At 39.5% G+C, this 27,666-nt stretch overlaps 1 protein-coding gene across 6 annotated transcripts in view; it reads left to right on the top strand.

Annotated features, from left to right (window-relative positions):
• ARID4B (AT-rich interaction domain 4B) overlaps positions 1-22,397 on the top strand; it is a 165,528-nt gene extending 143,131 nt beyond the window's left edge. For 5 of the 6 annotated variants that reach the window (XM_012459885.2, XM_012459882.2, XM_012459884.2 and 2 more), the window contains 5 exons: positions 4,428-5,639; positions 8,931-9,044; positions 11,255-11,470; positions 13,214-13,360; positions 20,643-22,397. In XM_012459885.2, coding sequence (XP_012315308.1) covers positions 4,428-5,639; positions 8,931-9,044; positions 11,255-11,470; positions 13,214-13,360; positions 20,643-20,770 — 1,817 coding nt within the window. In that variant the 3' untranslated portion in view covers positions 20,771-22,397. The other variant, XM_064383618.1, reaches the window with a different exon arrangement.
• Positions 22,398-27,666: the final 5,269 nt, after the last annotated feature.

Here is a 27,666-nt window from a genome sequence, read left to right as displayed (position 1 = left end):
AGGTCAAGAGATCGAGACCAATCCTGGTCAACATGGTGAAACCCCGTCTCTACTAAAAATACAAAAAATTAGCTGGGCATAGTGGCGCGTGCCTGTAATCCCAGCTACTCAGGAGGCTGAGGCAGGAGAATTGCCTGAACCCAGGAGGCGGAGGTTGCGGTGAGCTGAGATCGCGCCATTGCACTCCAGCCTGGGTAACAAGAGCGAAACTCCGTCTCAAAACACAAGAAAGACTTGTAGTTAAAAATCTAAATTAGAGCTGGTTACAGTGGCTTACGCCTGTAATCTGAGCACTTTGGGAGGCCAGGGTGGGCAGATCATGAGGTCAGGAGTTTGAGACCAGCCTGGCCAACATGGTGAAACCCCGTCTCTACTAAAAATAGAAAAATTAGCCAGGCATGGTGATGCACGCCTGTAATCCCAGCTACTTAGGAGGCTGAGGCAGGAGAATAGCTTGAACCTGGGAGGCAGAGTTTTTTTTTTTTGTTTTTTTTTTTTTTGCCAAGTCTCTTTTATTTTCTACTTGATATTATTTAGCAGTATCACATGTTTTCCACACCCATAGATTCTGTTATGTGTTTTTCCTCAAGTTGCTTTCAAAAGTCCACACATCAAGTCTTCCCTGCCATTCTTCTGCTTTAGGGTGAACAGGGTAATAGGGTTGTTAGTAGGTTGGGGAGGGTCTGTTTGGTAATTCAGCTTCTCAAATCTGACTTGAACTTCCAGAGGAAATTCATCTCAATCCACTGGGATTCACAGTGAGCCAAGATTGAGCCATTGCACTCCAGTCTGGGTGACAGAGCAAGACTCCATCTAAAAAAAAATATCGAAATTAGGCTGGACACAGTGGCTCACTGTATAATCCTGGCAGTTCGGGAGGCCGAGGCAGGTGGATCACCTGAGGTTAGGAGATTGAGACCAGCCTGACCAATAAGGTGAAACCCCGTCTCTACTAAAAATACAAAAATTAGCCAGGCATGTGCCTGTAGTCCCAGCTACTTGGGAGGCTGAGACAGGAGAATTGCTTGAACCCGGGAGGCAGAGGTCTCAGTGAGCCAAGACCGCACCACTGCACTCCAGCCTGGGTGACAGAACTAGACTCTGTTTCAAAAAAATATTTAGTAGAGCATTAAGAATTTAAATTGGAGGAAATCTTCAGAAAGCATAAAAAAGCAGCATAAGAAAACTTGTTTAGAAAAAAATAAGTGACATAGAATATTAATCTAGGAAGAGGGAACTATGAAAATAGGAGAGAGGCTGGTCGCAGTGGCTCACGCCTCTAATCTGAACATTTTGGGAGGCCAAGGCAGCCGGATTATGAGGTCGGGAGATCAAGACCATCCTGGCCAACATGGTGAAACTCTGTCTCTACTAAAATACAAAAAATTAGCCGGGCATGGTGGTGCATGCCTGTAGTCCCAGCTACTCAAGAAGCTGAGGCAGGGGAATAGCTTGAACCTGGGACATGGAGGTTACAAGTGAGCCGACATTGCGCCACTGCACTCCAGCCTGGTGACAGAGCAATACTCTTTCAAAAAAAAAAAAAGAAAACAGAGGAGAGGAAATAATAACTAAAAGAAGAAAAATTCCAGAACAGACACAAATCTTTAAATTGAAACTGCTCACTAAGTACCTAGTCATACCATAGTACCTTATTATGAAATTATAATATATCAAGAATGGGCTGGGCTCAGTGGCTCACGCCTGTAATCCCAGCACTTTGGGAGGCTGAGGTGAGTGGATCACCTGAGGTCAGGAGTTTAAGACCAGCCTGGCCAACATCGTGAAACCTTATCTTTAAAAAGAAAATAAAATACCAAGAATGAAAAAATCACCACAAAGGAATGAGAGCCCAAATGAAAGTTATGGTTTGTAACCCCTTAAGTAAAGAAGCAGTACATTCAGAATTCTGAAGGAAACAAGTTTTAACCTAGTATTCTGTGCCTTGTTAAACTCTCAATCAATGAAGTTTGAGGGTAAGGATGTAACTACTCAATGATGAGCGGTAATACAGATAAGATAACCAAGGAACAAAAAGATGTGAGATTCAGTTAACAGTGGATGTAGCTGAAGAGAAAGTGGTGAAGAGGATTCCCAGGATAACAGCTGTTAGAGCAGACCCAGAGAGATACCACCCAGATGCTGGTGCAGAAAATAGGTCTCTAGGGTACAGAGATTGGATGAATAAGGGGAAATTAGATACAATGTTTGATTTAATGAAATAAAATAATGTGAAAGACATACAAGGGAAGATATATCATGCAGAAAAGTAGTTGGAAACTCTTGGAAAAATAAAATGCTGTATAAGAAAGGAAGTCTATCAAATGTACTACTTATTTCTGCAGGGAACCACATATATATATATGTTACAAATACTATATTGTGAAAACAAAAGATAGCTATATATAGAAAGGATGGTAGAGGGGAGATGTGTGTGTTGATAAGAAAGAATCCTCATTGCTCATAGAGGATAAATTTTATAAATAAAATAACAGGCCAGGCACAGAGGCTCACGCCTATAATCCCACTGCTTTGGGAGACTGAGGTGAGCAGATCACTTGAGGTTAAGAGTTCGAGATCAACTTGGCTAAAATGATGAGACTCCATGTCTACTAAAAATGCGAAAATTAGCTGGGTGTGGTGGCGCTGTGCCTGTAGTCCCAGCTACTTGGAAGGCTGAGGCAGGAGAATTGCTTGCCTGGGAGGAGGAGGAGGTTGCAGTGAGCTGAGATCACACCACTGCATTCCAGCCTGGTGACAGACTAAGACTCCATCACACACACACACACACACACACAAATAAATAAAACAAATAGCATATTATTAATAGTAAGAGATGACTATAACTATCAGACGTTAACACTGGAGTGGGAGAAGAGATTTTTCTTCTCCTGTTGATTTTTCATCATGAGTCTAAATTTGTTATTAACAATGTTTTGATAATATTAAAAATACAGCCATGCAGAAACATTGTAAAGATGAAATGTTTTAGCAATCTTAGTTATATCAGTTATGTTTTACATTTAACACATTTAGCTAAAGAACATGCATGGATTTCTCAGTAGAGGGCTGTAGTTAAGACTGTAAGTTCTGGAGTTAAATGACTTAGATTTAACTGCTTTTGGGGGTAGATTAACCTCTAACCCCCAGTATCCTTTTTTGTTTTGTTGTGTTTTTTGTTTTTCTTATTTATTTAAAACCCCAGTCTCTTGAACTATAAAGTGAGGCTGATAAGAACATGTATCTCATGGGGTTATTGTGAGAATTGAATAGATGATCTGTTCAAAGCATATCAAAGTAACCAGTATGTACTAAGTTCTCAGGAAATATTATCCTAAAATAATAAAATGATTTATTAGCATGAACACACTGAAGCATAATTTTATATAATTTTATATGTTAGCAGTTACTTAATTATATCTATTCTTTAAAACATTATGGAAATCCATTGTTTACAGAATTCTTGGATATTCATTATTACATTGAAAAATGAAGCTGGTCAGGTATGGTGGCTTACACCTGTAATCCCAGCACTTTGGAAGGCCAGGTGGGTAGATGGCTTGAGCACGAGTTCAAGACCAGCCTTGGCAACATGGCAAGACCCTTTCTCTACAGAAAATACAAAAATTAGCCAGGTGTGACACAATTGTAGCCCCAGTTGCTTGGGAGGCTGAGGTGGGAGGATCACTTGAGCCCAGGAGGTTGAGGCTGCAGTGAGCCATGATAGCATCTGATAGACAGAGTGAGACCCTGTCTTAAAAAAAAAAAAAAAAAAAAGAGAGAGAAAGAAAGAAAAATGAGGCCAGGTGCAGTAGTAGCTTGTTCCCATGATCCCAGCTACACAGGAGTGCAAGGGTGGGAGGATCTCTTGAGCCTAGGAGTTTGAGACTGAAGTGTGCTGTGATTGTGCCACTACACTCCAGCTTGGATGACAGAGTGAGACCCCGTCTCTGATAAAAAGAAGAATGAAGGCTATCATTTTATTAGAATATAAACTTGGAGGTAGTACAATCTGGGATTATATCCTGACTCCGCTATTTTCTTAGACATATTATGAGAAAAATATATTCATATAAACTTGCAGACGCTTTTTTCTTTTTTATAATCAGCTTTATTGAAGTATAATTTACATAAAATTGATGACTTTTGTGTTTAAAATTTGATGGATTTTGATAAAAGTATACAGTGTTTAAAAAAAAAAGTATACAGTGTTAAAACCACCACTGTGATCATAATAGAACATTTCCATCATTGGAAGAGCCTCTTAACCTCTTTGAAACCCAATTTCTTTGCTTTGCATGTAACATAGAGATACAAGTCAGCAACCTAGGGTAGCTGTATACACAGGAGCTAAAATATAGTCTCTGGCGCATAGAAGACATTGTTAGTGTTCTTATACTCATCATTTTTTTTCTTTTATTTTCTAGCTTCTGAAAGTTCTGCAGAAGACAGTGAGCAGGAAGATGACAGAGGTGCTCAGGTCATAGATAATAATGGCAAAGAGGAATCTAAGATTGATCATTTGACCCACACCAGAAATGATCTTATTTCAAAAGAGGAACAGAACAATTCATCTTTGCTAGAAGAAAACAAAGTTCATGCAGATTTGGTAACATCTAAACCAGTGTCAAAATCTCCAGAAAGATTAAGGAAAGATATAGAAGTATTATCTGAAGATACTGATTATGAAGAAGATGAAGTCACAAAAAAGAGAAAAGATGTCAAGAAGGACACAACAGATAAATCTTCAAAACCACAAATAAAACGTGGCAAAAGAAGGTATTGCAATACAGAAGAGTGTTTAAAAACTGGATCACCTGGCAAAAAGGAAGAGAAGGCCAAGAACAAAGAATCACTTTGCATGGAAAACAGTAGCAACAGCTCTTCAGATGAAGATGAAGAAGAAAAATCAAAAGCAAAGATGACACCAACTAAGAAATACAATGGTTTGGAGGAAAAAAGAAAATCTCTACGAACAACTGGTTTCTATTCAGGATTTTCAGAAGTGGCAGAAAAAAGGATAAAACTTTTAAATAACTCTGATGAAAGACTTCAGAACAGCAGGGCCAAAGATCGAAAAGATGTCTGGTCAAGTATTCAGGGACAGTGGCCTAAAAAGACACTGAAAGAGCTTTTTTCAGACTCTGATACTGAGGCTGCAGCTTCTCCACCCCATCCTGCCCCAGAGGAGGGGGCGGCAGAGGAGTCACTACAGACTGTGGCTGAAGAGGAGAGTTGTTCACCCAGTGTAGAGCTAGATAAACCACCTCCAGTCAGTGTCGATAGTAAGCCTATTGAAGAAAAAACAGTAGAGGTCAATGACAGAAAAGCAGAATTTCCAAGTAGTGGCAGTAATTCAGTGCTAAATACCCCTCCTACTACACCTGAATCGCCTTCATCAGTCACTGTAACAGAAGGCAGCCGGCAGCAGTCTTCTGTAACAGTATCAGAACCACTGGCTCCAAACCAAGAAGAGGTTCGAAGTATCAAGAGTGAAACTGATAGCACAATTGAGGTGGATAGTGTTGCCGGGGAGCTCCAAGACCTCCAGTCTGAAGGGAATAGCTCGCCAGCAGGTTTTGATGCCAGTGTGAGCTCAAGCAGTAGTACTCAACCAGAACCAGAACATCCTGAAAAAGGTGAGAAGGAAAATGTATATGTTGACTTATTTTAGGATTTCCCCTCTTAAAGTTTCAGTGATTTCATAGTCTCTTGTTATAACGTGAGGCAAATAAGTGTATTTGTGTGAAGATGGTAAAAATGGAAATTTTAAAGGTAATTTGAATAATGAATAGTGGAATGCATTTAAAAGTTTCAGAAGGCTTTAATGTGCTTTGCTTGAGCCATCCTTGACATTTTATTGTGGAGCAGAACACATGCTAAAAATTGCACCCAGGCCCAGACCCAAACCTGTTTTGAGAATTCATTATATGCAGTGGTTGACTATATGGCATGAGCAGCTTAAATATATTTCTGTAACATTGTTTTTGCAATTGTAATGTGCAGTTTCTCACGAACATTTTGATTTATTGACAGACCCCTCCACCCTTAACCAAATACTGTATGTAGGGGTTTGGAGCAACCAACTGTCCAGGCACTGCTTTCCTCAGACAACCGTGTCAAACTGATTTTCAAGCCTGACTAACTTGTGTGAGTTTGTAAAGGAATTTGATGCTTTCTTAGATGCATAGCTTCCAAATTGAAGGACCAATATGTACTTTAATAACCTACAGTAATACTTTTTTGATTTTCCGTGAAGTTGTTAAAAGTGGAAATTCAAATCAGTACCATCCCAAAGTATTAGTGCCTTTCAATGGTGCCATAGCCATACTTCTGTCATCATTTTTCTTATAAACCACTTCATTCAGGTATCTTTAAATCAGTATGCTCTAGGCTGACACTTGGCTTTGAAATACACTTTTCCATTGTAAAGACAGAGCACTAGGATATGTTTTTTATATACCATATAAGATTTTAGTGTGCTAGCTTTAGGTTTTTAGCAAAGCTTTAAAGATAAATGGTCTAGATCAAATTACTTAATTCTGTTTTCTCAGGAATCTTGACTTAAAACATTTCTTTTTTAAAATAAAAAATATACTTGCAATTAAACTGAAATGTTCTTTTTTTTTTTCACATTTACAAATATAACTACTGTGATGTTATCTGTGCCATACTATCTCATGGAACTGAATTATCCAGGCATGACTAATCTTCACAATGAAAGAATCCTTTATTTCACAATGTTAGATAAGCTTTCAGCAGTAAGATTTTATTGGCCAGGTGTGGTCACACACGCCTGTAATCCCAGCAATTTGGAAGGTCAAGGCAGGTGGATCGCTTGATTTCAGGAGTTCAAGACCAGCCTGGACAACATGGCAAAACCCCGTCTCTACCAAAAATACAAAAATTAGCCAGCCACGGTGGCACATGCCTGTAGTCCCAGTTACCTTGAGGGTTGAGGTGGAAGGATCACTTGAGCCTGGAAAGGCTGCAGTGAGCCAAGATCATGCCTCTGCACTCCAGCCTGGGAGATAAAAACAAGACCCTGTCTCAAAAAAAAAAAAAGAGGAAAAAAAAACAGATTTTATTGTTACAGTTTTTAAGAGGTTGTATCCTCATTATGTTTCTAGTAGCTTAAAAAAGATTAAAATTAACGACAGAGAGATATCTTTTCTGCTAATAAGACTAAGTCAGCACTGCCCTTTTGAATCTTAATATTGACTAGGTTAATAATTATGGAATTTGAAAGCTACTTCTAAATTTAGGGTAATTTATATCTCTTTAGAATTTTTTTTTTTTTTTGAGACCGAGTTTTGCTCTTGTTGCACAGGCTGGAAGGCAATGGTGCAATCTCGGCTCCCTGCAACCTCTGCCTCCTGGGTTCAAGAGATTGTGCCTCAGCCTGCCGAATATCTGGGATTAACGCCCACCTAATTTTTTGTATTTTTTTAGTAGGGACAGGGTTTCACCATGTTGGCCAGGCTGGTCTCGAATTCCTGACCTCAGGTGATCCACCCACCTCACCTCTCAAAGTGCTGGAATTACAGGCGTGAGCCACCTTCCCTGGCCAGAAATAAATTCTTAAGCACCTGTTTCACATGGCCACATTTTAATAAATTTGTTTACTATGAATATTGGAGAATCCCCACTATATCACAAGTTAAAATGTAAGTTTTACTATTTAGATGTAGTTTTTTTCCTGATTTCTCTACATTGAAGGTTTTTATTTCTTAGTGTCTGAACACTTTTGAATTAAACTCTCTTGGAGAGAAACCTGACAATTATGATTCTGTGCTTCAGTATGGTCAATATCTAAGCGACTTTCTTTGTGTTTCACTTAAATTGTTATATTAAAATGACATTAGGTGGGTTCACATACTTGGTGTAAAAAATAAAAAAGAAAGAAATATTAAAAATTTAAGAAGGTATTAGGAAAGTTATAAGTAAGATCATATGACGCATTTAAAAAAAAAACTAGGAAGTTGCAGACAGTTAATTACCTGTCCTGTTTTTGACCAAAAAAGTTAGGTTTTATACACAGAAGGTTGATTTAGTGTCTGACATTGGAACTGAATGGAGATAGTACTTTATTAGTCTCTGGGGGAAAAGGCTTATTTTATATAGTCTGAGAGATAACACATAAATTAGAAATAAAACAGATGCTAAGGACCAAATGAGTAGTATAGAAAAATGCTACAGTTCAGAGTAGCGATTCATCAGTGAAGCCTGGAACATTAGGGAAGGTCTTAGTGAGGATGTAGGACTTGGGCTAGTCCTTGAAGAAAAGGGAGACATTTATTTGTAATGTTTTGCAATAATTTCCCACCAAGAAGATGAGACTTTTTTTAGAACTACTATGTTGGATTTGTAAATGGTATACATGTTAACCAACCAGTGCCCTGGGAGCTTAGTTATTCTTGAAATAAGTTGGTAAAAAAAAACCAACTATGAATTACTGCTAAAATTTACCCCATTAATATCATTATATCATTTAAACATTATATTAATATGATTATAAGATATAACATCATCATTAACATTTTAACCTGTAATTAAGTCTTAATATTTGCTTTTATTGAATCTTAACAAATTTCAGTTTTTGTTTGCAGCATATACTTGTTTCTTAATTTCTAGGCTCATAAACTCCCAGTACTGTATTAAGGACTATTTTCAATTTATATCTGATGTTTTAAAGAAGGATGCGCATACTTTATTTGCCTTTTTAAAACCCCTGACTTTTATTATGTCCAAGAATTGAGTTTCATTAATGACAGTTTTTTTTTAAATTTTAGTAATTTCTGTGACAATTTATAAATGTCATAAAGAATATGTAGTTTTGGATTGTTCTATGCTTCTGAAATGTGGAATTAATTTATACCTAGGGAATGTTGGATGTTATTTTGTGTTTCTTAATTTCTTTCCCATCATAGCCTGTACAGGTCAGAAAAGAGTGAAAGATGCTCAGGGAGGTGGAAGTTCATCAAAAAAGCAGAAAAGAAGCCATAAAGCAACAGTGGTAAACAACAAAAAGAAGGGAAAAGGCAGTAAGTGTGACATCTCTAATTTTTAAAATATAAAAATAATAGCTGTTAATTTTTCCCCCAGTAAGAAAATGGTTCAGGATATGGGATAGTACACTATTTTGATTTTGTCTGTACACTCAAAAAAAGTCACACAGATACTGTAAGTCTACTTGCTTAGAAAAAACAACAACAACACAGGTTTTCTGATCTTAGATAAATTCTAGTTTTAAGCAAGTTGGTATTATTCAGCGGTAGTATTGATTACTGATGAAAAATCAAGTAATCTGTTTTTTAAATAATAGCCAGTATACTATTAACATCAACATATCTGTTACCTTTGTGTTTCACAGTTCTTTTTACTTGCTATAAAATGTATCACACATTGTGAAATGTTTCAATTTTTATATGTTATTTTTATTACAGTGAAATTGATTGTTTAGTAATTCTTCAAGGCAAAATCAGCATAGAAGTATAACAAACAAGATAACTTTAGAACTATAATTCCAACAACTCCAGTCTACGACATTTATCTTTCATACTCAATATTACGTGACCTGAGAGTAGCTACAAACAATACTTTTTGCTAAGTATGCTCCAACTTTAGCAATGACTCCATTCGTCAATCCACAGAGAATATATATACTGTATTTCTTCTGAGGGCTGCACATTTTATCTCTCTTTTGTAGACAAAGTAAGAAGCAGAAAATATGTAAAGAATTTTTTTTCAGGTGCCCCACACTGACCTCCTGCTGCTCTTCCAGGAGACTCCTACCACCTCCACTGCCTGACCTTTGCTAGCAGCCGGCTTGGCTGCACTTCAGTGCAGAAAAGGGTTATTCGGCCAGCTCCCCGAGGTTCTGCTGAGCCCATATGACTTCCAGGCGGTGAATATGGCGTCCCTGGGGCCCCGGGCGGCTGTGCTCAGCAAGGCCATGAAAGCCAGGCTGAGACAGTCCACTGCATAGAGTGGGGCCAAGCCTTGGGTGGCTTAGCTAGGAGTTGCCAGGGGTTCCAGAGCAGCAGTGGGGGAGCTGGGAGGGAATTTGTGTATATGTGTCAACAAGTGGTGGAGTTTCTTTATTCCCAGAATTTCACAGTGGGAGGAATTACTGCTATCTACCTTTACTATTTGGAATACTTTCTGGCTTTGAGAGTCTAACTCTTCTTTTTTTTTTTTTTTTTTTTTTTGGTGACTGTTGTTAAATGAAAAATCAATACATATATGCCAAATCAGTCAGTCATCAATTGTTTGGTGTAACTGGTAGGATATTTAAAGTGTTTTTTCTTTCACTGTGATGTTTTTGTCTTCAGGAGTTTACTATTTAAATGACATTTCCTAGGAGAGCTCATCTTCAATAAGCTATTTAGTATATTCATATAATACAGAGATACAGTGTTTTCCCATTTTACTTACTGGGCTTCTGCCATGATAAATCAGAATGAGTTAACCATTCTCAGAGAATAATTTAGTAACATGAATTAATTCTGATGGAATCTAAAGTAATACTTTGTATCCAGAAAGAGGTTATCTATGGAAATACTAATCCCATCACCTGTTCACATGGTAAGCTGTCAAGGTTAAGTATTTCCATTTTAGTACTGAAGTGTAATTCACAATAGCAGTTGTAACATAATTGTTACACAGACTTCTGAATCGTTCAAAAAATACTGAATATTTCATTAGGGTGAAATTAATTATTTTAGTCAACCCACAGCATAGGAGTTATTTAAAAATAATTTCGTTATACACAGCAAAATTTAGAGTTTATTCCCAAGGAGTTCTTTATTGAATATGATGATTGTGCATCATTATTTGTTTGTGGCCAAAGGAGTAGGAAAGTGTTACATATACCCAATGTTACATATTCATTGTAGAAGTTTCTACAAGTAATCATTTTAAAAGATGTTATATTTTACTTTATATATTAATATAATAGAGTAAAAAGCCATTCAGATGATTACTGTATATTTAACAGTCAAGCATAATGAAAGATTAGTGTGAGTGATTTTAAAATATATATGTATTATTGGCAGTTCAGGTAAGAAGAGTTTTTTTGTTTTTTGTTTTTTGTTTTCCCTAAGATGCTGCTGCATTTGTATGTGATTTTGCAGGTTTATAGGCAGGTTGTTTTCTGTAGTAGTAAATTCTAATGGTTAATTTAAAATTATCTATTAAAATCTGTGGCAAATTTATTGTTGCATTTTTATTAAATCTTTTTTTTCTCTTTCAGCAAATAGTAGTGATAGTGAAGAACTTTCAGCTGGTGAAAGTATAACTAAGAGTCAGCCAGTCAAATCAGTTTCCACTGGAATGAAGTCTCATAGTACCAAATCTCCTGCAAGGATGCAGTCTCCAGGAAAATGTGGAAAGAATGGTGATAAGGATCCAGACCTCAAGGAACCCAGCAATCGATTACCCAAAGTTTACAAATGGAGTTTTCAGATGTGTAAGTGACATGTTAAATTGACAAGCATACAAACTTCATCCCAGAAACTCTTTTTGTTTTGTTTTGTTTTGTTTTTTGAGACGGTGTCTCGCTCTGTCACTAGGCTGGGGTGCAGTTGCACCATCTCGGCTCACTGCAGTTTCCACCTCCCTGGTTCAAGCCATTCTCCTGCCTGAGTCTCCCGAGTAGCTGAGATTACAGGTGCAAACCACCACACCCAGCTATTTTTTTTTTTTTTTTTTTTTGGTATTTTTAGTAGAGATAGGGTTTTACCATGTTGGCCAGGATGGTCTTGAACTCCTGACCTCAGGTGATCCACTTGCCTTGGCCTCCTAAAGTACTGGGATTTCAGGCATGAGCCACTGCACTCACTCCAATCCTAGTAACTCTTCATGCCAGTACTCTGAAAAAGAGGCTATACCAGACTTAATAGATGTACTAATGAATTGCAGTGTATAGATCTTATTTGGAGTCTGATTTAAATAAATAAATTACTAAAAGAAAAATTTTAAGGCAATTGAGGCAAGTGCCAGCACTGACCAGATATTTCTGATATGATATCTGTAATTTGATTTAAAATTATCTGGTGTTGGGGTTAGGATTGGATACGGGTGCAGATAATACAAGCTTTGCCATAAATTTATGATTACTAAAGCTGGATGATGATTTCTATCCTCTCTATACTTTTGTATATTTGAGAAACCTTCATAAATCTTCATTTGGAAAAAAAAAGGTGTTTATATATATATTTTAAATCAAGACAAGATCTCACTGTCTTGGCCAGGCTAGTCTTGAACTCCTGAGCTCAAGTGATCCTCCCATCTCAGCCTCCCAAAGTGCTAGGATTGCAGGTGTCAGCCACCACACCCAGCCAATATGTATATTTCTTGATACTATAGAGTTTCTCACACAAGAAAATAACTCAAGTATTCTTAAGAGATTGAAGATTGCTTTAGAGCTTTTTAAAATTTCCTTCCAATTTAAACGTTACACACATACTTTTATAAAAAACCTAAAAAATAAAAAGAGAACAGAAGAGAAAAAAAATTATCAATAATCCTGTTACTTAAAAAGTGTGCACAATTTAGCATTTCAGTGTCTTTCCAGGTGTTTTCATTTTGTTTTGTTTTGTTTCTGTGTTTTTAGATGGAGTCTCACTCTGTTGCCCAGGCTGGAGTGCAATGGCATGATCTTGGCTCACTAACCTCCACTTCCTGGGTTCAAGCGATTCTCCTGCCCCAGTGTTCTGAGCAGCTGGGATTACAGGTTCCCACCACCACGCCCAGCTAATTTTTGTATTTTTACTAGAGATGGGATTTCACCTTGTTGGCCAGGTATCAAACTCCTGACCTCGTGATCTGCCTGCCTTGGCCTCCCAAAGTGCTGGGATTACAGGTCTGAGCTACTGTGCCTGGCCCCAGTTTTATTTTTAAGTGTGATTTTTTTTTTTTTATTATGGTGATACTATATATGGATGTGGATATTTTAGCATACATATTTAGATCTTAAGGTCTTTAATTCTGTACATATTCATTCATTTAACAAATATTTTGCATTTATTATGTGCCAGGCATTGTTCTAAGCTAGGAAAAAAACTTGGAAAACAAATATTTTAGGAGCCTTAGTTTTTTTAGTGTATCTACCTCAACCTTATTGAACAACCATGCTCTATGTTCTCTCCTTTATATATTAAACGTTTTTTCAAAAATACTTATTAAATTAATGAAAGCTTTAAATTTACAGCGGACCTGGAAAATATGACAAGTGCTGAACGCATCACAATTCTTCAAGAAAAACTTCAAGAAATCAGAAAACATTATCTGTCATTAAAATCAGAAGTTGCTTCCATTGATCGGAGGAGAAAGCGTTTAAAGAAGAAAGAGAGAGAAAGTAAGTATTTTTACTTTATTTTATTTATTTACTTTTTTTGAGACTGAGTCTCATTCTTGTCACCCAGGCTGGAGTGCAATGGCGCGATCTCGGCTTACTACAACCTCGACCTACTGGGTTCAAGCGATTCCCCTACCTCAGCCTCTCACGTAGCTGGGATTACAGGCATGCGCCACCAAGCCCGGCTAATTTTGTATTTTTTTTAGTAGAGACAGGGTTTCGCCCTGTTGATCAGGCTGATCTTGAACTCCTGAACTCAGATGATCCACCTGCCTCGGCTTCCCAAAGTGCTAAGATTACAGGTGTGAGCCACTGTGCCCAGCCAGTATTTTTACTTTATTTAAACATAAACCAGAATTTCTCACTCTGCAGTTAGACAGACATGAGTTTAATCTGTCTTCAGGCAAATTCTTTAATTTCTTTGTCTTATTTTCCTCATCTCTAAAGTGAAATAAATATCCCAAAAAATTATTTCAGATCATAATATTTACTTTCATAGAGTTTGTACTTTACCAAAAACATCCTAATAAGATAATTTCAGGTAGTGAAAGCACCTTGAAGAAAACAAAATGATGATACAACAGTGATTGGATGGGTTACATGAATGACAAGAGGAAATGAGATAAATTAAAATCTGGGAGTCTGGCCAGGCGTGGTGGCTCACACCTGTAATCCCAGCACTTTGGGAGGCTGAGGCAGGTGGATCACGAGGTCAAAAGATTGAGACCATCCTGGCCAACATGGTGAAACCCCGTCTTTACTAAAAATAGAAAAATTAGCTGGGTGTGATGGCTTGCCCCTGTAGTTCCAGCTACACAGGAGGCTGAGGCAGGAGAATTGCTTGAACCCAGGAGGCGGAGGTTGCAGTGAGCCGAGATCACGCCACTGCACTCTAGCCAGGCGCCTGGCAACAGAGTGAGACACTGTCTCAAAAAAAAAAAAAAATCTGGGAGTCAAGAGTTGTTGTATTTTGCTTGGTCTGCCACAACAAAATACCACAGACTGGGTGACTTAAACAGCAGAAGTTCATTTTCCCAGTTTTAGGACTGAAAGTCCAAAATCTAGGTGCCAGCAGGTTTGTTTTCTCCTAGGCCTGTCTTGATTGGCTTGCAGACGGCTGCCACCGTGCTGTGTTCACAGTTCACATGGCCTTGGTGCATAGAGAGACCTTAGAAGAGACCTCTCTTCCAAAGACACAAGGTTTTTTATATTAGGGTGCCACCCTTACGACATTAATTACCTCCCTTTCTGCAAATGCAGTTTCATTGGGAGTTAGGGCTTCAATACAAAATTTTTGGGGGGACACGATTCAATCTATAACAGATGTCCGAGGCAGAGAGAACAGCAAGTGTCCCTAATATGGGGTTTCTCAAACTTGGCACTAATTGACATTTTGGGCCAGGTGATTCTTTGCTGTGTAGGGCTATCCTATGCATTATAGGATGTTTAGCAGCATTTCTGGCCACTACCCATTAGATGCCAGTAACACCCTGTGATTGTTTCAACCAAAAATAACTCCAGACATTGGCAGATACCTCCAGGGCTGGGGGCAAAATCACCCAGAATCACGGCTCTAAGTTGGGAATGCACTCGGTAACTTTCAGGAACAAAGGAAAACCACTGTGGTGTTAAAAGTGGTAGAAGTATCAGCCAGCTAAGCAGGGGGCTAAATACATGTGATGCCTTGCAGTCCAGGATAAGGAATTTAAATTTTATTCGAAGAGAAATGGACAACTATTAGAAAGTTTTGTTTTTGTTGTTGTTATTGGGTTTTTTTGTTTTGTTTTTGAGACGTTCTTCCACGCTTAAGTACAGTGGCACGATCTCAGCTCATTGCAACCTCCGCCTCCTAGGTTCAAGTGATTCTCCTACCTCAACTTCCTGAGTAGCTGGGATTACAGGTATGCACCACCATGCTTAGCTAAAATTTGCATTTTTAGTAGAGACGAGGTTTCACCATGCTGGCCAGGCTGAACTAGAACTCCTGATTTCAGGTGATCCATCCACCTCAGCCTCCCAAAGTGCTAGGATTACAGATGTGAACCATAGCGCCCAGTCTATCAGAAAGTTTTAAATGCAGGCATGGTATGATTGATTGATTGATAGATGGATGAATGGATTGGTTTTGAGATGTATTCTCACTCTGTGGCCCAAGCTGGAGTGTAGTGGCGCGATCTCGGCTCACTACAACCTCCACCTCCCAGGTTCAAGTGATTCTCCTCCCTCAGCCTCCTGAGTAGCTGGGACTATAGGCACGTGCCACTGTGACCAGCTAATTTTTGTATTTTTATTTATTTATTTATTTATTTATTTTTTAAAGACGGGGGTTTCACCATGTTGGTCAGGCTGGTCTTGAACTCCCGACCTCAGGTGATCCGCCCGCCTTGGCCTCCAAAGTGCTTGGATTACAGACGTGAGCCACTGCGCCCGGCCAATTTTTGTATTTTTAGTAGAGACGGGGTTTCACTATGTTGGCCAGGCTGGTCTTGAACTCTTGACCTCGTGAATCCACCCACCTTGATCTCCCAAAGTGCTGGGATTATAGGCGTCAGCCACTGCACCTGGCCAGCATGATTTACTTAAAATTTTTTGAAGATCACTGTCTGCCATGTGGAAAGCAGACTCTATAGGGGCAATGGTGAAAGCCATGTGGCATATAGGAAGCCCATTACAGTAATTCAGGAAGGTGCTGGATAGTGACTTCTACCATAAGGATGGAGAGCAGTTCATGTTGAATTAACAGCACTTGCAGATGCATTGGATGTGATGGATGAAGGAAAGATGGGCTAGGTTTTTGGCTAGAACAACTAGCTGCATGGTGCCATTTTGGAAATGAGGCTGACCTAGAGAAGATGATATGTAGATTAGGGAGCACTGACAAGGTTTCGGTGTTCTGTTTTAGTCATGTTAAGTTCTCAAATGCCTATTAGGCATCCAAGTGGAGATGTCAGGTAGACAGTGGGATGTATAAGTTTATAGCTCAGGGAAGAAGTCAGGACTGAAGTTACACCTTTAAAGTCAATGGCATATCTATGGTGTAGTAGTTATTACAAGTGGTTTTTAAAGCCCTAATACTTGAGTAGATCACCTAGAAAAGAAATGTGGATAGAAAAGAAAAGAAAGCAAGCTGGAACAAGTTGACTTTTAGAGGTAGGGCTGAGAAAAACAACCAGGACTTGAGGAGGAATAACCCCAAATGAGGAAAGAGGAAACAAAGAGAGGATGGCCAAGAAAATTAAGTGTTTGTGAAGGAGTGGAGTAAAAGCTGTGTGACATGCTGCTGAAACTCCAGGGAAGTAGTCAGTGGGCTTGACAATGCAGGAGTCATTGGTCGCCTTTTCAAGAGCATTTTCAGTAAGATCTGCAGATAAAATCTGGATTAAATGTAGCTGAGGGTGGAGGAACGGTTGAGAAGTAGAGACAGTGACCCTAGAGAAATCTTGAGTCTTGTTATGAAGGGAAGCAAAGAAATGGGACAATAGAGATGGGAAGAGACAGTGTCACATACTGTAAGAGTGTGACTTTGCCTTCCTGTCCCTCTTTTGCCATTGTTACTGTCCTCTGAAGCACTTTGATTTTCATTTCCTTTTTCTTTACACAACTTTTCTACTTATCTCTTCTGCTGTCATAATATTCTTTAAGTCTCTCCACCTTATTTTGTATATGCTTTTTGATTTGAAGGTGGGTGAAAGTCAGTGTGTCTGAGATACAGAGTATTTGAAAAGAGACTAAATGTTTGGGCAGGGCGTGGTGGCTCACACCTATAGTCCCAACACTTTGGGAAGCCAAGGTGAGTGGATCACGAGGTCAGGAGTTCAAGACCAGCCTGGCCAACATGGTGAAACCCTATCTCTACTAAAAATACAAAAATTAGCCAGACATAGTGGCAGGTGCCTGTAATCCCACCTACTCAGAAGCCTGAGGCAGGAGAATCGCTTGAACCGAGGAGGTAGAGGTTGCAGTGAGCCAAGTTCATGCGAACTGCACTCCAGCCTGGGCAACAGAGCGAGAGAAAAAAAATTTCTTTTTTCTCTCTCAAAAAAGAAATTAAATGTTTATATAATATGTAAAATATATACATGTATAATATACGAAGTACCTGCAGAAGCATTCTGTCAAAGAAGGGGATCTGAGTTTCATGTATTTGATGTCATGTTACCATTTTAAAAGAATAAAAAATCATAGTTAACACAGTGACCTTTTACATGCTTTTACTAGAGCTCTTCACCCTTAGGTAACTAAAGCCTTTTTATATAGGAGTTTTCTATATAATAAGACATCTATTGGCTCGTTGCAGTGGCTCACACCTGTAATCCCAGCACTTTGGGAGGCAGAGGTGGGTAGATCACCTGAGGTCGGGAGTTCTTGACCAGCCTGACGAGCATGGTGGAATCCTATCTCTGCTAAATAAAAGAAACTTAGCTGGGCATGATGGCGCATCCCTGTAATCCCAGCTACTTGGGAGGCCGAGGCAGGAGAATTGCTTGAACCTGGAGGTGAAGGTTGCAGTGAGCCAAGATTGTGCCATTGCACTCTAGCCTGGGCAACAAGAGCTAAACTCCGTCTCAAAAAAAAAGAAAAAAAAATCTATCCAGAAACTCCTTCTAAGCAGTGTTTTGTAGATATGGTTACCACAAATTCTTTCTAATGGTTGATTTTGCTAAATAGAGCCTATCTAGGGAGTTAGTATTAAAAGTAAGTTCGTAAATACTATTTGAAGAAAAATCCATAGAAAAATGCTTACCCTAGTTACCAAAGAAATGCAAATCAAATAGGGTATCATTCTTACCAAAAAAATTAAAACTAAAACCAATGCAGGGACAATGTAGTGAAATTTATATCTTTATAGGTTATAAATTATATAGTAGACTACTACTCAACTTCATAAAGAAAAAGATCTGTGTGTACTGATATGGAATAATTTCTTAAAATATATTGTTAAATTGGGGCCGGGCGCAGTGGCTCATGCCTGTAATCCCAGCACTTTGGGAGGCCAAGGCGGGCAGATCACCTGAGGTCAGGACTTCGAGACCAGCCTGGCCAACATAGTGAAAACCCCATCTCTACTAAAAATGCAAAAATTAGCCGGGCATGGTAGCAGGCACCTGTAGTCCCAGCTACTTGGGAGGATGAGGCAGGAGAATCGCTTGAACCCAGGAGGTGGAGGTTGCGATGAACCAAGATGGTGCCACTGCACTCCAGCCTAGACAAGAGTCAGACTCCATCCCCAAAAAAATTTTTTAAAAATGTATATAAACATTGTTAAATTAAAAAAGAAGACACTGAACTGTGCTTTCACTTGTGTTTTTAAAGGTGTGCTATATCTACATATTTTAAATTTGCATATCATCTCTCTAGATTCTAGAGATAAAATTCCTGTAGAACAGGGATTGCAAAAATTTTCTGTAAAGAGACAATAAATATGTTAGGCTTTGTGGGCCATATGGTCTTTGTAGAAACTACTCATCTCTGCCATGGTAAGTGTGAAATCTCTCATAGGCAAGATGTAAACAAATGGGCGTGGCTATGTCTGTGTTCTAATAGAATTTTCTTTCCAAAGACAAGTAAGCCAGATTTGCCCCTGGGGCAGTTGTCAGCCTTTCATCTAGATTTTAAAAAATGTGAAGAAACTGGTAATAGTGGGGAGGGGAATTTGAGTGATTAGGAGGTTCCTAGAAGAGAAGGAAATTTACTTTTCTACCTTATTACCCTTGTGCTGAATGAACTTTTAAAATCTGTGCATGTACGGCTGGGCGCAGTGGCTCACGCCTGTAATACCAGCACTTTGGAAGCCTGAAGTGGGTGGATCACACGATCAGGAGATCGAGACCATCCTGGCCAACATGGTGAAACCCCCATCTATACTAAAAATACAAAAATTAGCTGGGCATGGTGGAACATGCCTGTAATCCCAGCTACTCGGGAGGCTAAGGCAAGAGAATTGTTTGAATCAGGGAGTCGGAGGTTGTAGTGAGCCGAGATTACGCCACTGCACTCCAGCCTGGCAACAGAGGGAGACTCCATCTAAAAAAAAAGAAAAATCTGTGCGTATATTTATTTAAAAATATTATTTTACGAACATTAATTTATAACAATGAGAGAGGCCAGGTGAGGTGGCTCATGCCTGTAATCCCAGCACTTTGGGAGGCCAAAGCTGGCAGATCATGAGGTCAGGAGTATAGACCAGCCTGGCCAACGTAGTGAAACCCTCTCTCTACTAAAAAAAAATACAAAAAATTATCCAGGTGTGGTGGTGGGCGCCTCTAATCCCAGCTACCCAAGAGGCTGAGGCAGGAGAATCGCTTGAACCCAGAGGCTGAGATTGCAGTGAGCCAAGATTGCACTACAGCACTTCAGCCCGGGCGACAGTTCGAGACTCTGTCTCAAAAAAAAAAATTATTTTATGAACACTAATTTATAACAATGAGAGAGGCCAGATGTGGTGGCTCACTCCTGTAATCCCAGCACTTTGGGAGGCCCAGGTGGGCAAATCACCTGAGGTCAGGAGTTCGAGACTAGCCCGGCCAACATGGCAAAACCCCATCTCTACTAAAAATATGACATTAGCTGGGCATAGTGGTGTGCACCTGTAGTCCCAGCTACTTGGGAGACTGAGACAGGAGAATCACTTGAACCCAGGAGGTGGAGGTTGCAGTGAGCTGAGGTCGTGCCACTGCAGTCCAGCCAGGGTGACAGAGCAAGACTCCATGTGAAAAAAACAAAGAAACAATGAGCGAATTTCTCTGAGGAAAATAACTAATGTGTTATTTGCTTTGTAAACTTAGTGGAGGAGAATGCAGCAGTTGAGCTATGTACTGTTTTGATCCAACTTGAAGAAGCAATTAAGCCTCCGATTCTTGTCACCATTTATATTACAAGAAAACTCCCAAGTACAGAAAGATGGAGGGATTAGGAGGGGAAAACAGATTTTTGGATGGATTGCAGATTTTTCCTGTTTTGATATTTGTTTATTTAAAAAAGTGTATTCTATGTTTTTTCTGTATCTTGTAGACTAGGCAGTTTTTTCGCCTCTTTGATCTACTGAGGAGCCTTCCCTGGTTTGTCCTTTTCATTACTTCTGTAGTTGGGCACTGTCTAGCTACATGAGCTATACACTGGCTTTTCCTCTCTTTACATCGTGGTACTGTGAGAACTGAGCACTGTTGTTGTAAGCTAAATGATTTTGGAGAATACAACAGAATTTTAGTTCAGAGGACTAGTATTTTCTATTGTTAGACATGAATTTTTATTAAGCTCTCGGTTTGGTCTCCCTTTTCCTTAGGTGCTGCTACATCCTCATCCTCTTCTTCACCTTCATCCAGTTCCATAACAGCTGCTGTTATGTTAACTTTAGCTGAACCGTCAATGTCCAGCGCATCACAAAATGGAATGTCAGTTGAGTGCAGGTGACAGCAGGACTTGCTAAAGCACTTTGCACTTAATGGCTGTTAAGGGCCACTTTTTTTTTTATACTGCACAGTGGCACAAAAAAATATCAGACAAGCACTATTTTATATTTAAAAATTGTTTCTTGACAAGCTGACTTGGCACTTAAGTGCACTTTTTTATGAAGAAAAAGTACAATGAACTGCTTTTCCTCAAGCAATAATTGTTTCCAACTTGTCTGGGAATTGTGTGTCTGGTAACTTGAAGGCCTTCCACTGTGGCAAATGGAGGCTTTTCACTGCCTGTAGAGACAATACAGTAAGCATAGTTAAGGGGTGGGCCAGAACATGTTAAGATAACTTACTGTATATGTATTCCCTTGTATTTTGTTAAAGCTGGAACATTTGATATTTTTCCATTTATTTATGAAAAAATATGAACCTATTTTCATTTGTACAAGGTAATTGTTTTTTAAAGCAAGTCACCGTAGGGTGGCTTTAATTGTATAAGTCAAGCACATGTAATAAATTCAAAACCTGCAGTTAACAGGATATTAGACATCAATCCTGGTAACCAAATATTAAAGATTCTCTTTAAAAAAGACTGAACATGTTTACAGGTTTGAATTAGGCTAAAAGGTCTTGCAGTGGCTTTTCATGCCCCTTCAAATTGGAATGGAACTACTGTACTTTGCCATTTTTCTATAAATCAGTATTTTTTTTTAATTTTGATATAATTGTGTGAAAAAAGAAAATGGCTAATAAACTGTATTAAATCTTAAACAATGTATAAAGATTGTACTTAGCCAGTTCAAAGTGTATATTTATTCATAATGAATTATAACAGTTATATTTTTGTGTTTTCTTGTAAATGTTTCTTTTCCCTTAAATACAGATAATTCATTTGTATTGCTTATTTTATTATGAGCTACAACAAAAGGACTTCAGGAACAAGTAATGTATTAGTATGGTTCAAGATTGTTGATATTAACTGTCTCAAAAGGATGGTGGTTATTTTAAATATAAATAGCTAATGGAGGTGGTAGGCCTATAAAATTAAATGCCTTGTATAAAATCCAAAATGAATGCAAAATTGTTTTCACTTGTATTGACTTTATGTTGTATGATTCCAATCTCTGTTGTTTGGCACTTGTATTTAATTCTTCACCTTTGTAAGACATTTGTATATTGCGGATGTGTTCATTCAAGCTATTTAATACCTGGCACTGTTAATACACAGTACTTTATTGTACAGACTGTTTTACTGTTTTAATTGTAGTTCTGTGTACTTCTTTTGGATGGGGCTGGCATGTTTTATTTGTTTTCTGGCAATACGACGTGAGAATTTCAAAGCGTTTTGTTGTAGATGCTAACGTGTCAGAATCCTTTACATTCAACTTTTCTAAGAAAAGCATTTTCAGTCTTGTAGTGTGTGCTTACAGTAACTAATTTTGTTGAAAATGGTTTCAAGTTATTCAAATTTGTACAGGACTGTAAAGATTTGTTGACAGCAAAATGTTGAAGAAAAAGCTTATAGAATAAAAGCTATAAAGTATATATTAGGATCTGCAAACAATGAAGAATTATGTAATATATTGTACAAATGTAAGCAAAGGCTCTGAAATAAAATGCCATAGTTTGTGAATCCTTGATTTTTGTTTCTAAAAGATTTAGTAATTTTAGTTCATTTCTATACATGATGACTTGACTGGAACATGCATATCCAGCATGTATTATCACAGGGGATTAATTGATATACAAAAAAGGGAAGATTCTACCTATAAAAATTAAAAGTTCATTAACTAGATAAGGAAAGTATTAGGCATTCTTTTTTTTTTTTTTTTGAGACAGAGTCTTGTTTCGTCGCCAGACGCCTGGCTGGAGTACAGTGGCGCAATCTCGGCTCACTGCAACCTCCACCTCCTGGGTTCAAGCAGTTCTCCTCCCTCAGCCTCCCGAGTAGCTGGGACTACAAGCGTGCGCCACCACGCCCAGCTAATTTTTGTATTTTTAGTAGAGACAGGGTTTCACCATGTTGGTCAGGATGGTCTCGATCTCTTGACCTCATGATCCGCCCACCTCAGCCTCCCAAAGTGCTGGGATTATAGGCGTGAGCCACCGCGCCCGGCCCCTCTTTTTCCTTTTTTGACATAGAGCCTCGCTCTGTCACCCAGGCTGCAGTGCAGTGCTGCAATCTTGGCTCACTGCAACCTCTCAGGTTCAAGCAATTTTCCTGCCTTAGCCTGCCGAGTAGCTGGGATTATAGGTGCCTTCCACCACGCCCAGCTAATTTTTGTATTTTTAATGGAGACAGAGTTTCACCATACAGGCTGGTCTTGAACTCCTGACCTCAGGTGATCCACCCGTCTCAGCCTCCCAGAGTGCTGGGATTACAGACATGAGCCACCGTGCCTGGCCTAGGCATTCTTTTATCTTTGCATACACTATTTTGCTTGAGTCTGAATTTAAATATTTTTCTTATCACTTGGAGAACTGTCCAAATTAGAAAATAAAGTTTTTTTTTATTATTATTTAACACTTGAAACCATTACCAGCAGCTTTTTAAAATTTTAATTTAGTTGGACCCTCCTGGGTCTTTTATACTTCAGTGTGTTCTGTTGGACATTGGAATCATCTGGGCATTGTTAAGAGTATATTCAGTATTCAGACCCCACTCGCTGACAGTTGGGTAGTACCTGGATGTTGATCTTTAATTTTTAAAGGTCTCCAGTGATACATGCATCTGGGTTGAGAAACACTGCTTTGCCACAAACTTTTTTTTTTTTTTTTTTTGAGACGGAGTTTCGCTCATTACCCAGGCTGGAGTGCAATGGCGCGATCTCGGCTCACCGCAACCTCCGCCTCCTGGGTTCAGGCAATTCTCCTGCCTCAGCCTCCTGAGTAGCTGGGATTACAGGCACGCGCCACCGTGCCCGGCTAATTTTTTGTATTTTTAGTAGTGACGGGGTTTCACCATGTTGACCAGGATGGTCTCGATCTCTTGACCTCGTGATCCGCCCGCCTCGGCCTCCCAAAGTGCTGGGATTACAGGCTTGAGCCACCGCGCCCGGCCGCCACAAACTTTTAAAAATCCATAATCTAGTTTTTTGGCCCCGTGTATTGACTTTCCACCAAAAAAAAAAAAAACAAAAAAAAACCTTCCTTTAATACAAAGAGAAAGGAATAAACTTAAGGCCTAGAAAGCTCAAACACCTATTTTTTAACGCTTCTTTGTGGTGGCCCTATAGTTTCAGAAAAATTAGTTTAAGGGATGAGCTTTTAAATCTATGGAACAGTGTTTCCCAAAATGAATTCCTAGAATACTGGTCTGAGGAAATGCTCTGGGAATTTATAACCAAAAATATTTTGGAAAGTCTATGTATAGCACATTCTTAGTCATAGTGTTTGCATATTAAAAACTTTTGAGGACTGTGAAGAAATACCTGTCTAAATAACTTCCTTTACCTTATTGTTTTCAATCTTACCTGTTTTTTAGTTTTTTTTTTTCTTTTTTTTTTGAGATGGAGTCTTGCTGTGTTGCCCAGACTGGAGTGTAATGGCACACAGCTCACTGCAACCTCCACCTCTCAGGTTCAAGCGATTCTCCTGCCTCAGCCTCCTGAGTAGCTAGGATTACAGGCGAGCCACATCATGCCTGGCTAATTTTTGTATTTTAGTAGAGACGGTTTCATCATGTTGGTCAGCTGGTCTCAAACTCCTGACCTTGTGATCTGCCCATCTCAGCCTTCTAAAGTGCTGGATTACAGACATGAGCCACCGAGCCCAGCCAAGGAACTTTTAATATCATGTACTGAGTATGTTACAGAAACAGTGCTAGGTAGGGGAATTATTCCAAATTTTGTTGGAGTTGAGATTTATACCTTTGGGCCTCTCTGTCTTGCCTGCCTTCTTTGTCCTACCTCCTAGCTTGTTAAGAGGGTTTGAGAATTTTATTGCATTAGTAGAATTTGACCTATGCCTACTCCTCGTCATGTAAACTACACTTTACTAAGTTAGTTTACAATTAACACATTAAGGTGGTATGTTTCTTTTTTTTTTGAGATGGACTTGCTCTGTCACCAAGGCTGGAGTGCAGTGGCACTGCAACCGCCACCTCCCAGGTTCAAGCAGTTCTCCTGCCTCAGCCTCCTGAGTAGCTGGGACTACAGGCATGTGCCACCAAGCCCAGCTAATTTTTTGCATTTTTAGTGTAGACCAGGTTTCACTGTGTTAGCCAGGATGGTCTTGAGCCACCTCGCCCCACCATGTCCTTATATTTTAAAAAATCTCAAAGAGGTCAGTGATCTCTAAATAGTTATAAACAGCACTGAATGGCAATAAAGATAATTTTAAAACTATTTCCAACCACAGCTTCTTTCACACTGTTTTCTTCTGTAAGTATCTGCTACCTGGTCTGGTGCGGTGGCTCATGCCTGTAATTACAGCACTTTGGGAGGCCTAGGTGGGTGGATCACCTACAGTTAGGGGTTCAAGACCAGCCTAACCAACATGGAAAAACGCTCTCTACTAAAAATACAAAATTAGCCAGGCGTGGTGGTGTCTGCCTGTAATTTCAGCTATTTGAGAGGCTGAGGCAGGAGAATCACTTGAACTGGGGAGGCAGAGGTTGCAATAAGCTGAGATCTTGCCATTGCATTCCAGCCTGGGCAACGAGTGAAACACTGTCTCAAAAAAAAAAAAAAAGTATCTGCTACCTTTCGTTCTTTGTGAGTCCATTTTGCCACCATTCTTCCTCTAATCTTCCTGAGGAATAGTTTCCTGGTTTGGTTGTGGAAGTAATATAAAACAAAATTAAGTACTAAACTGTAGTCAGGGAGAACAAGTGCATGAGTTGAAAGGTGGCAGTGCACGAGCATACAAGAGTCAATGACTGATGGTGCCAGGAAAGAGCTGCAAACCTTAAATCAACATATAAAGGAGAGTCACTTGGAACTCTTTGCCATGTAGGCAAGAGTGGAGGGAAAGCGTCTGAGAGGCCAGATAGGGTAAGACTGCAATCCTCCGGAGAGGAGGCAATTACTGGAATAATGTTAGGAGTGGAGACAGAAGGAATGGGATTGATTGGAAAACAGGAAAAGTGAATAGAATTTCTTCATTGGATTGTATAAGACAGACATTTGAGTTTTATCACATGCATGTATGGATGTTTTCTTCATCTTTGTGAAATATCAGAAGATCAAGATTATGGACAACCAAAATAAGGGGCCCAGTAATCAAAATTCAGGGCCAATCAGTTGAATATTGTGTTTTTCTCATAAACTTATCTGAAGGGGGCAGTAAAAGTCACATATGTTCCCAGTCAACTTGTGTGGAGCAGCTTTCAAAAAGCAAGGCTGTCCCTAAAAGACTCAAAGTCAAATCCTGACGGGATGTGGTGGCTTACGCCTCTCCCAACACTTTGGGAGGCCAAGGCAGGAGGACTGCTCAAGCTCAGGAGTTCAAGACAAGCCTGGGCAACTTAGTGAGACTCCCACTTCTATTAAAAAAAAAAAAAAAAAAAAGGCCAGGTGCAGTGGTTCACGCCTGCAATCCCAGCACTTTGGGAGGCCGAGGCAGGTAGATCACAAAGTCAGGAGTTTGAGACCAGCCTGGCCAACACGGTGAAACCCCATCTCTACTAAAACAAAAACAAAAATTAGCTGGACATGGTGGCATGCGCCTGTAATCCCAGCTACCCAGGAGGCTGAGGCAGGAAAATTGCTTGAACCTGGGAGGCAGAGGTTGCAGTGAGCTATCACCATTGCACTCTAGCCTGGGTGACAGAGCAAGACTCCATCTCAAAAAAGAAAAAGAAAAAAACTGGGTGTGGTGCTGCCACCCGCAGTTCCAGCTACTCCGTGGTGGGAGGATGGCTTGAGCCCAGGAGGTCAAGGCTGCAGTGACCCTTGATCTCACCACTACACTCCAGCCTGGGTGACAGAGCAAGACCTTGTCTCAAGAAAATAAAAAACAAAGTCAAATCCTATTTTCACCCTAACTATTCAATGATTTAACTAGTAATCTTTCATTACTCTAAAAGTCAATTTAACAAATATTCACTAGGTACAGTTAATAGAGAGACAGCATATACCATGAATAAAACATAATCCTTAATGTCTTGCCTTTACATCTAGAGACTGTAAATAACACTAAGGCAAAAAAAAAAAAAAAAAAAAAAGGATTATAGTAAGTACGATGGGGACTTGGGAAAAGATAATATCCCTATTGTAAATAGCAAAGAAATTTTTTTTTCTTTTGAGACAGGGTCTCTTTCTGTCGCCCAGGCTGGAGTGCAGCGGTGCCATCACAGCTCACTGCAGACTTGACCTTCCAGGGCTCAAGGGATCCTCCTGCCTCAGCCTCTGAAAGTGCTGGGACTACAGGCACTGAGCGCGAGGGTGCCCACCTAATTTTTTTGTTTTCTGTAGAGAGGAAGTCTCACTAGATTGACCATGCTGGTTTCAAACTCCTGTCCTAAAGCAATCCTCGCGCCTCAGCCTCCCAGTGTGCTGGGATTACAGGCGTGAGCCACCGCTCCTGGCCGCAAAGAACTGTTCTTAAGTTAGACAGTTATCTGAGCTAGGCCTTGAAGGATGGGCATTATTTTGCAGAAGGGGAAAGGGGAGGGCAATTACAACAGAGGGGATAGGAATAACAAGAGGCGGTGGGGAAAGCAGGCTATAATGTCAGGGGCTGGAGGGAGATGAGTCTGGGAGGAGGGGCTGAGAACACCTTGAATGCAAGCATCTGCTTTTCCTGGTAGAACAACAGCAGGGCCACATTGCATCTTTCGAATTGTATGTTGATGTGATTCGTTAGAGCTGTGGTCTCCAACTATTTGTTTTCAACTTTATTTTGGGATAATGTCATATTTCAGAAAAGTTGCAAGAAGAGTACAAAGAACTCTGTATTCTTCACTGC

The sequence above is a fragment of the Aotus nancymaae genome, unplaced genomic scaffold (assembly GCF_030222135.1).
Source record: "Aotus nancymaae isolate 86718 unplaced genomic scaffold, 86718_ANA_hifiasm-v0.15.2.pri h1tg000032l_0, whole genome shotgun sequence".
In the NCBI taxonomy this organism is placed as follows: domain Eukaryota; kingdom Metazoa; phylum Chordata; class Mammalia; order Primates; family Aotidae; genus Aotus; species Aotus nancymaae.
This window is presented reverse-complemented; position numbering and strand designations above follow the sequence as displayed.